Source organism: Montipora foliosa, unplaced genomic scaffold (genome assembly GCF_036669935.1).
Source record: "Montipora foliosa isolate CH-2021 unplaced genomic scaffold, ASM3666993v2 scaffold_445, whole genome shotgun sequence".
Lineage (NCBI taxonomy): Eukaryota > Metazoa > Cnidaria > Anthozoa > Scleractinia > Acroporidae > Montipora > Montipora foliosa.
In genome coordinates this window covers 62,501-73,900 of record NW_027179751.1, presented here as the reverse complement: position 1 = coordinate 73,900, position 11,400 = coordinate 62,501, and the positions used below count along the sequence as shown (strand labels likewise).

The 11,400-nt window shown below is 38.6% G+C and overlaps 1 protein-coding gene across 1 annotated transcript; it reads right to left on the bottom strand.

The window, feature by feature from the left end:
- Positions 1-4,823: 4,823 nt before the first annotated feature.
- On the bottom strand, positions 4,824-5,606 carry LOC137989184 (uncharacterized). Its single transcript, XM_068835036.1, has one exon. The coding sequence runs from the start codon at positions 5,604-5,606 to the stop codon at positions 4,824-4,826; it is 783 nt and encodes a 260-aa protein (XP_068691137.1).
- Between the last annotated feature and the right edge of the window lie 5,794 nt (positions 5,607-11,400).

Below are 11,400 nucleotides of genomic sequence, written 5' to 3'. Positions count from 1 at the left end.
GCGTTGCTGCTTTGAGACTTTAACTGCAGTTAGAGTTTGTGGCCTTGTTAAGTGCGACTTTACAGTGTAGGATGCCTTGGCAATACTTCCTGGACTAGTCTAGGCCTGAATGATAGTTTACCTTTGATCACCATTTAGAGTGAACCCGCAGTGTGGCGTGGGGTGGTGATTGGCAGTTGTCTGACCAAAGGGGTCGGGAGGGTAGCTTTTTTTTAACTTTGTGACGGCAGCAGAATTGGCTTGGTTTCGCAATTTCCGCAGCCACATTTTGACAAATCCAGTTAGATAGATAGATAGATAGATAGATAGATAGATATATTTTTTTGAGTAGAACATATATATATTTTTTTTTTTTTTTGAGTAGAACGTATTTCGTAGAGCGCTTAACTCAATCGATTGAAGAGTAACGTAAATTTAAAATACCGACATATAATCCCCTTATATCATGTTTTGTTACCATTCAAATTTCCGTATTTAACTGCCAGCTTTCCAATTCCAACTGTTCAGTCGTTAAAATTGCCTGATGAGTGTGGTACTTGTACCATACGAAACAGTTCTGTAGCATTAAAACGATGGTTACTCGTGAAACCTAAACTTGAGTCAAGTGTCAAGTCATATATATATGTATATGTATGTGTCCTCGTTGTTTTGATTTTTAGTCCAATGAAAATTATCATTCTTCTTAAACATTTGGGGTTTTCAGAGTTATAAAGTTCAAGTCTTTAGTTTTACTAGTCGATGTTTTGGTGCTCCTTTAAAATGGACTTATGAGTGGTCGTTTGCTAACTCTTTCAAATTAAAGAAAAGAAAAAAAAAACAAACAAACAAACAAGTCACTTTCATTGAATGTCCAACGGCTCTCAACTCTCAACTAAAGTCCTGTAAAGTACTACTTTGGAAGCTTCATAACGCCAGAGTGTGTAAAACATTACCTCATGCTTCTACGTCCTTGTGATGCAGAACGCCTTCTTAGTTTTGTTGCTTTCTTGAATACAACTCGCGTTATGCAAATTAGTCATTTGAAGTGCATTTGAAATTTCTTTCCGTGTATAATAGATGGTTCAATTACAACATGATTTCCCTAATTACTTTCAGCTGTCATATTTTGATCTCATATTTTAAACTTCCTGTTATGTCACTGTTTGGGAATAACTTTCCTGATGTTTAGGAATATCTCACTTCATTAGCCTGCATCAGTATGGTTAATCTCTTACAGTACACACGGCTAGATAATTGTGCTTTCTTTTGTATATGTAGCAATATAGGACGTTTTCCGTGTTTCCACAGTCTCATTTAAACACGAGGGGGAGTTGGGAGAATTCGAGACAGTTACGCAAACTAGAGACGCAGTCGAGGGTTTGCATAACTGTCGAGAATTCTCCCAGCTCCCCCGAGTGTTTAGATGAGGCTAAGGAAACACGGAAAAAAGTCCTCTATTTCTTTCATAAAATATTTCAAGTGCAGGGAAGTTTAAATACATCTGGTTGTTGCGTAATTCTCCAGTAGAAGACAGAATTATCCCTTTTTTAACTTTGTAATACAAATGTCAATTTAAAGAGTTGGACAAGTGCCACCCTTTATTTAACCCACCAGAATTGTCGTGAACTCTTAGCAGACTTGATAGACACTTAAGAGATACTTGATGTTACTAGATGTTACTACGTGATTATTAGATGTTATTTTTTTACAGGAGCAGATACATCGAAGATAGTGAAAACTTGCCATAGAAAACGGTTCTCTTACAGACCACAATGTTAAATACGATGACATGACGTTAGCCTCTTCTATTTAAATGACAGTTAACCAGAGATAAGCTGGTATCGTTCACCCTATTACGCTTGCAAATCGAATTGTTGACGCCCGAGAGCCAACTCTTGTTTACTGTGTTACGAAAATCGAAACGTGGTAAGGCTACCCAAAGGTAGCAATTTCATTTGAAGCCAAGAATTGCAAAGAGAAATCGCCGTGTCACTTCCTTTTTGCATGGCAAATAAAACTGCTCTTAAAATTTATCTTCTAAATTTGAAAGGTTATTAAAAAGACACTACAAAGCACGAAGCAAGAGCTCGAAATTTTTATTCAACCCGCCGGGCACAAAACCTCGTTGGTTTTCACTCACATGATCAAAATCCACAATATCCTCAGAGTAACCAAACCAAGAGAAAGTGTTTTCATTAGCCGGGATGACGTTAATTCTCGGGGCATTTCGGAAATAAAAGCATCAAAGCTGCTTCTAAGGTTTTGCACGTTTTTTTGTTTCTTTTTTTTTTTTTTTTAGGAACAGCAATTTGGTATCCCTGACGGTATCAGAGAACCGAGGACCTAAATCGTTTGGATAAACACCTTTAAATCCTGAAATCCATCGGTCCCAGTTTAAGCTCCGAGAATTGAAAGAAACAAAAAATCTGTCTTAAACAAAACCAATATTTTCACACTTTTCGTGACTTGATCAAAGCAACGGCAAAAGGCTTTAATTTTGGTAAACCAGACTATTGTTTATCATTGTTTGATGACTTTTAGTCCAATGTAAATTATCATTCTTCCTAAGCATTTGGGGTTTCCAAAGTTGTAAATTGGAAGTTTTCGGTTTTAGTCAGAGATGATTTGGTGCTTCTTTAAAATGGACTTATTAGTGCTCATTTGCTAACCCTTTCATTATAAAATAAATAAATGAAAACAAATAACTTTCGTTGAATTTCCAACGGCTATCAACTGTCAACTGGAGCCCAGTAAAGTACAACATTGGAAGTTTTAGTAAGCAAAAAAGTATAAAACAATACCTCATGCTTTTACTTCCTTGAACGCCTCCTTAGTTTTGGTGCTTTCTTGAATACTACTCGCGTTATGCAAAGTAGTCGTTTGCTGTACATTTTATTATTTGTCACTTGTAGATGGTTAATTTATAGCATAATTTCCCTAATTAATGTCAGCTGTGAAATTTTGATCTCATATTTTAAATTTCCTGCAATGTCACTGTTCGGAATTAACTTCTCTTCTCTTTAGGAAGATCTTTATTAGTATATTAGCCTGCATCAGTTTCGTTACTCCTTTATATCATACCTGGCTGGGTAACTATGCTTTATTCTCATTTAACCAAATATCGCAGCCTCAACTGTCGAGTCTTAAGTATGAACGATGGAGTCGGATGCGTTTTCACTCGACCATTCAGACCTAATAGGTAGTTTTCACGTTACCTCATGGCCGCCATGGTGGTGGACGAAAACAAAAGACCCCTCATTAGCTCCTTTTGTTCGTCCATCAGCAATTGTACATTGTAGCATTGTTATCTGTGTCTCTAGAGTTTGTGTGCAAACCACCTATTACAGTAATCGCTTTTTCAATATATATATATTGTTTCGTCTCTGAATTTATTCACCATTCTCGTGTAAAAGAACAGACATTACAGACGAAGCATTGTTAACGTTCAAATGGAATATATATTAAGTCTCGATATGTGGTCCAAATGGAAAGACAATTAAATTCATCTTGTTACTGTGTAATTCGTAGTAGAAGACATAATTATCTCTCTTTTAACTTTGCAATATGAATGCCAATTTCAAGGATTGGACAGGTGCCACCCTTTCTTCAATCCCAGCACAATTTTCTTCAACTCTTAGCAGACTTGATAGGAGCTGCTGCCTTTCCGATAGTTTCGATATATTCTGCTCAAAAATTGTCTCAAAAGTTGATAACACAGAAACTACTTTATTTTCATTTGTATGAATACTTTTTTTTTCTCCACAGGCTGAATTCTGTAGACATTCACACAAATGATATGTGGCCCAAATGTGGCTACAACTAAGTCATATTTAGTTTTAAAGTATGTGGTATTTTGTGTTGTATTTATGAGATCTTATTTTTGTATAGAAACAGGCAAACCGGAAATTGTTGAAACGTTGCTTATCCTTGGCTTGTACATGACGCCATTGGTGGCCATGTTGGTGTACTGAAAAATAGGGTAAAAGTCTTTTGAGAATTTGGCGCTATTATTACACAAAACGCAAGTGATATTTTGCTTTTGTTTTGGACATCAACGTGGCCGGCTGATCACGTAAGTGCAAACCAAGAATAGAGATTCTTTTGTCATTCAGTTCCCTGAGCTTTAACTTCTTTATTGTTAATCTTCCCCGTCTGTCTTCGTGGTTTTTATTTTTTTAACGATAAAACTGCTGACCACGATACACAGTTGTTCACTTTAGTAACCAATCACATTAAACCACGCTATCATAGCTTTGATATCAACATGGAATTCGTGTTATCATCTACATGTATGTAACAGTTAAGTTCTCGGTTCTGTTATATCGTCACGGACAGCATAAGAAAAGGAAGCAGCTTTTATGTTGGTTTCCGAAATTCCCCCAGAATTAAACGTCATCCCCAAGAACACACTCAAGGATGTTATGGCTTTTGAGCATGTGAGTGAAAACCAACCAGGTTTTTGCGCCCGGATTGAGTACAAATCTTTTAGCTCCGGCTGGCTTCGCGCTTTTTAGGTTTTTTTTTAATTTTTATTTTTATTTTTTAAATAATATTTGGGGTTTATAAGATACTTTTCAAGAACAATGCTATTTTCCATGCAAAAAGGAAGTGACACGGCGATTTCTCTTCGAAATTCCTGGAAATCATTCTGCTCTACAACAAGACACGCTTCAAGTGAAAATTGCTCCCTTAGGGTAGGCCTTACCACGGATCAATTTTAGTAACACTGGTAAATGACAGTTGGCTTTTGGGCGGTAGCAATTCGATTTGCAAGCATAGGGTGAACGATACCAGCTTATCTCTGGAGATAACTATCATTACGTGGATACCAAAGGCATACCACGTCAGACAACCAATCGCGCGTCTTGTGTTTTCTTAGCTTTCACAGGGTCTTGCCTTAACTTTCTTTCAACACTTTCCAGGCGTCTCAAAGCTTGTGCATAATTACTTTCTAGCTTTGGATGATCTCGTTTCCATGGTAGTCGCCCCTCATAGTTATGTCCATCAAAGTTCAATCCTCTATTGAAGTCAGCAACAGCACATTCTTCCTCTTGTGAAATAACAGGGTCCTCGATCTCTGCAATACCAATTGATTCCAGTTCCCAGAATCTTTTCAATGTTTCGTTAACTCCACCGTTTTTTACGACTGTCAGCATGGATGAAGTTTGCCTTGATTGGCGGTTTACTTGTCCCCTGACGATCCAGCCGAGGAAAGATTCCACAGCAACAAGTGACTCACTGGAACTACCTCTCTTACAGACCCCAGTCACAAATGAGTAGTAGTGGTCTGCACCAATAAGAACATCTACTTGAACTGAACCACGAGGATAACTATCTGCAAGAGTTAAGCCTTGAAGATGAGAGTTCTTATGGAAGTCCATCTGTACTGACCCGAGAGGATTACAAATTTTGGAAATAGAAAGAGCCTCTATCTCCACCTTTGAATCTCCCTTAATTGGTGAAAGGGTAAATTTCACTCTTTGGAATCTCTTCGTTTCGCTGGTTTCCCCACCTAGCTTTGTGACACTTAATAGCTCTGAGGGACCTTGCAGATCAAGGGCCTCTGCAATGTTCTTTCGTATATACGAACGTTGACTCCCTGAATCTAGTAAAACATGGACTGTCATTTCTTGACCCTAAACAATTAACCTGGCCAATGCTGTCTGTGGGAGTGTTTCTCTCATAGGTAATGCAGGCTTAGTTGAAGCCAATCCACTTAAACTAGTGTTGCTTAGGTGCCAAGGTGTAACAACTGACTGCTGCCCATGCAATAACCAGTGATGTCGGTGACCACAATTCGCTACAGAACACTTAGGATGGCGACAAATTCTGGAGAAGTGCTTGTGGTTGCTAGGTTCTAAACAATTGAAACACAGTTTGTTCTCTTGCACTAGTTTCCATCTGCCATCAAGTGATTTTTCATTAAACATTGGGCAACTTTGTGAGTCATGATCTGCCTTGCAGAAATTACAATTTGGCTGTGTTGGAGGGCGTGTTTCACCAAGTAGTGCAGAAGCAGTATACATCTCATTCTCACCACCCATTTTGGGAGATGAAGACTTTCTTCGGTTTTCTTTACCTTTATCAAAACTGTGATTGCCTGGGGTGATGTTCCCATTTGAACTTCTTTCTCCTGCTTCTTTGGACACAACTTGTCGGTTAAGAAATTTAAAGAACAATTCAAGGCCTATTTCATCTTCTTGAGTGTCTGCAAGTGTCAACTCCCATTTTTCCAATAACTGAGGTGGTAACTTGGTCTCAAAAAGGGGTAACAAAATACATCCATGGCTCATTGGATCTTCTCCAAGAGCCTCTAAAGCTCTAGTTCTGTTCATAAAACTATCATGGAGATCTCTGAGGGAGGATGCATTAACAACTGACTTAGCATCCATCTTGATGACAGATTTCACTAGAAATGAGATGATCATACGTTTTCTTCCATACCTGTGTTTAAGGCATTCAACAGCTGCTTCATAATTTGCTCCAGTTACTTCAAATCCTTCTATTGCTTTCAAGGCATTTCCAGTTAGCACCGAGCGTAGATAAGTAAACTTCTGAACATTTGGTAAATCAACATTGTTAAGCACTGCAGCTTCAAACTGATCCCAGAAGTTTTGAAATTTCAACACATCGCCATTAAACTTTGGCAACTCAATTCTCGGTAATTTCAGATTTGAGGATACACGACTGTCACTGTATGCAATATCCTTCGAGGAGTAATCTCCCACATCGCAATCTTTTTTTAGGAATTCATGAGCAGCATCCACAGCTTTATCTACTTCACTCAGAATTTTTCCCCATCTTCGGAGTTCCTCCTCCATCATATCCTCTGCAACAAGCGTGATTAATTCATTTCTCAGTTGAAGATAATTCTCACGGTACACAGTTAGCCTTTCAATTCTCAACTGCACTTTGATTTTGTTGCTTGCATTTTGACTTAGATACAAAATATCCTGAATCAACGCATCCACATCCATTTGCAAGACTCTGGCTTTACGTCTAATCGAACTAACCTCCTGAATTTCAACTTCACTTTTCACTTGAAGAGGTTTCTTCGAAGCCTCGGCTAAATTCGAACCTTCCTTTAACTCTGGTGCAATACCATCTGACTTCGAATCATGCTGAGCGTTCACTAACCTTTCCACAAAGACTTTTCTCTTTCCAGTAGTCGGCAATCCCTTTTTTCCAAGCATTTCACGAATTTGGTCGGCTGTGAGTTGAGATAAGTCTTCCATTTTGCTCGAGGAACCGGTGGCCATGTGGTTGCAACTGATGACCTTGCGAAGAATTTCAAATTTACTGCTGAAACATCTCCTTGACTCCGGCTGTGAAGGACCATGTTAGGATTTACGACGAGACACTGAAGCCTAACACAACTTTAATCCACTGGACTCGGCTACACATCGATTTATAAAGGGGATGTATACGAGTGAAATGCTACGACTTACAAAAACCTTCGATAACAAGAGCGGGAACAACAAAGAAAGTCACATGACACTCTTAAGTCCTACACACTAGGGTGGGGTTAGTATAACTATTCACAGGTCCAGTCTCTCAGGCTTCTTTATCACTCTTCCAGTACGAGTACGGGTTGTAACAATGGCGGACCGTAAAATACAAAAGTTACACTTAATGCAAAACGCCTTTGGATAAAAGTTAAAGCTCAAAATTTTGCCTGTAAGGTGTTAAGCAAACACACTTTCGAAAACTGAAGAAAAAAAAAGGAAGTAATTATAACTTTCTTTTTCAATCACAGGGACACATTAACAGATCCTGAAGTTTAGATCGTTTTCGAGAGAAGTCATTAAATTCTAAAATGAAAATCGCGAAATCTTTGGCTGCACTATCTTGACTTTATTCTAGATTTCAATCTTTTCACAAGTTTATAGAGCTGTAGCGTCTTTTGTTTTGAAAATACAGCAATTTTAATTTCCGAATTTCGTCTTTATAATTAACTTGCATGACGCCAAGGCAGTGGCTATTTCGTTGGAAAAAATGGCCTTTCCTTTTAGCTTTCAACATTTGCAATGTTTCAAGTCTAAGAGATTGTATTGATGCATATGCCTAACAGTTCGTGGGTGAAATGAGAGCAGTTCTCATGGCAAAGCGATTTCCAAATATTTTTGTTGATTTCCGGCGGCCATTTTGGTGTGCCGCGTTGGTACACCAAAAAGGCGCCTCCATACAAAAATCTTAAACGTTTCGTGAGACGTCTCGACCAATAACTAAAAAATGGTGTACCACACAGACTTGAGACTTTGAGAAGTTGTTTATGCGTTAGTCTTTTATATCATTTTGTTTTCTTAGCCTTTTTCATTGAACGGCTTAGAAATTATTTTCTTTGTTGCGTGACTGTTAAAACAATGTTTTAATACAATTCGAAGTAGAAGCGTTGACGCTTTAGCTACAGTCGATACGTCATGGATTCACCTTTCCCGAGTTCTGGAACTACTAAACCTCTGTCTACCTGGTTGGATATTTTTGACCATTACGTATTGGCAGCGACGTTGGCTGTTTCGGTGGGTTCGTTTGGTTTGCAGACCACCCAAGATCAGTACTAGTTCATATGTATATCTTTTGTGAAGTGTTCAAATGTCGCAGAGAATAACACAGCGTCGGTTAGTGGCAATGGATAGGAAGTAAGGATACTACGGGCCAGTCCGCGGCAAGGGACCTCCAGGAACAGCGGAAGAGAAAATGGTCTAGAAAGAGCCGAGAGCGGGACACTCAGGCTGAGCTGAAAAGCTGGAATGGGAACCTACCGCAAAGAAGCCGAGAGCACAACGCAGAATTGAGTCAGATGGAGACGATTTGTTGATAGCTTATGTTCCAAATTAACGGGAGCTAAGCGGGTGATTAAGTAAGGATACATTGTCGTTGCAAAGGTTTGAAATCTGTCCTTGGTTTTCCTGTGCTTGTAATCTTCCAGTGACTGAAAATAGACTTTTACTCGGATTGTCCCCTATCAAATGAAAATATCTGTATAAAAGAACGAAAAGAAGAAAATTATGAAAGGATCCGATTGTGTGATTTTATTTGTTTTACCCTACGAAGCTGAAGCTCTTCTAAGGCCCTTTTCTCGGGCATGCAAGCAAATCTTTTATACCAAAACCAATTGGTACGTAGGCAAAGGCAGAAATACAAGGCATGGTTACAAATTGAAGATGGTGGCAATAACGGTAGAGCAGAATTGATGAGGTGGAGCCTGTTAATAACTAATAAATAAATTTCTAACTAAATAACTAATAAAGAAATATTTGAGAGTCATGTTTACATTCCAGATTAAAGGTGGACAATTTGTTTTGCACTAAATGTCTCGGCGCTCCCTCCGCTGGCAAAAATATGAACGAGAAAACCAAGGAGAAACTAACAGAGATGCAAATTTAGAACAGCGAAAAAACGTTTATTTACGGCAAAATAAAAGAAATGTCTTGTCCTCGGACTATCGTGAAAGCGTAGAAGATATATTCTCGTATTGGGCAGTTTATGTACATTACAGAGAGTAAATTTATCATCATCATCATCATCATCATCATAGCAGCCTGGTTCCACGTAAATGAATTAGGTTACGTAACATCATGTTGGACGAAGTTCAGGAGGCAAGGTACATCAAGGCCAACAAGCCAAAATTTCCTTTCCTGTGAGGAAATTTTCAGTCCTCCTTTAATCTTACCTAAGAGCAGAGTTTCATTCAGAGGTGCTTTTGTGAGTGGTACATCGTCAAATATATCCTTGAATTTTGTGTGAAATTGTTCTCCTGCAAGAACAAATAGGAAGACCATGAGCGGAGTGCAAAAGGGTTACGTTTTATCGTAACATTGAAAAACGCAAGTGTTGTCATTCTTACCGTTCTGGCATCCATAAAGCAATGCGCATACAGGCCTACTTCCCAACGTGTCGTTTGGGATGGATGCGAATACAATATGCCCAGGAGTCGTTCAAAGATACGTTTGTGGCATGGACGTCAGTGTTAGACAAAAGCTGCAGACAGAAGTCAGAGAAGAAACATATGATCAAACAACCAAAAAGCTCCCGTTAGATTTCACGAATGCTACATACAGGCTTTGTTTAAGAGGATACTTGGGTCTCCCAGAGCAAACACCTTTTTCGCTCTTATGTGATATTACAATTTCCCAAAAAACAAAAAAAACAAAAAAACAAACAACAACAACAACTAGTAAATTGGAAGTTCCAATACGAAATCTTTTATTACTGGACAAAAAGAGTGGAAAATCTGCACCCTTTTTCGAACTTTTGGAGAGTGACCTGAAAAGAGGGGAATCAATGACCCCCTATCCCACCCGTTAGTGGTCCAAGCTCGCGTTACGTGCGAGAAGTCGCTGTGAAAAGCGTCACGTCAGCAACAACACTGATCAAATCAATTGTTTGTTTTGTTTTTCGAGTTAGTTTCACGGCAAAGGAGCAAAAAAGCGAAATTTTATCAAATAAATGTATGAAATGAAGTTAACGTTAACTCACCTTGTTTATTTTGTTTTTTGTAACGAAGCTTTTTCTTTATTGTTAATATTATTATTATTATTAATATTATTATTATTAATATTATTATTATTACTATTATTATTATTAACTAGAAAGTAAATATAATTTACGTTCCAATTCACTACGTTCAAACGAACGTAAATCATTTTCATCTTATAAATCCATAAAGTAAACTGAGCCACAGGTATGGGAGGATCGCAAGCGAGCCCAAACACAATGAATGCTCACAAAGAAAACTGCTTTGTCAATGCATACACCAAATCTTACCGCGAAAAAGCTGCTGATCTGAGCCGGATAAGGTGCTCCTAAAACGTTTTGAGTAATCGCTTCGGTGCTGGGCTGCTTGTCTGCGCTCTCGACCAACAGTTTCTCTGGCTATCCTTAACCGCTTATCGTCCTCCGATCCCGACGCCAAATCATCCGACATTTACTCATCTACCACCTTCCAGCCATCAACACTTTTATCCGCGATCCTGGTCAGCTTTTGCCGTTTTCGAATTAATTCCTTTCCTTCTTTTATCAACTCGCTCACCGCAACATTGGAACCATCCGCCTCCTCTTTAATTCTGTCAAGGACAGAATCGAGCTTGGCGTTGTTCTCAAACTGCTTTTGGTTTCCCTTGAATCACCATACATTGCCTTGCAATTTAAAGCTTTTTAAAAATATTGTCGATTAATTATCGTTGGAAAATGTGTGGTTACCCCCAATTTTCTTTATGGATTTCAATAACACTCGTTAAGATCTGCTTTTCCTGCAGAACTAGTAACCTGCGCAAAAATACCTTTGGATAGGTCAACACTGTCCTTAAGTGAAATAAGATCGTCCAGGTGAGTGTAGTCCTGGGAAGGTTGTTTAATTTAGAATGGCATTGACTGACGTTTCGTCAACCTGAGCAGAAGTCATCTTCAGACAAAAGGGTT

Bases quoted from the DNA above. Each gene is read 5' to 3' on its own strand.
- LOC137989184 (XM_068835036.1), bottom strand. From the start codon at position 5,606: ATGACAGTCCATGTTTTACTAGATTCAGGGAGTCAACGTTCGTATATA.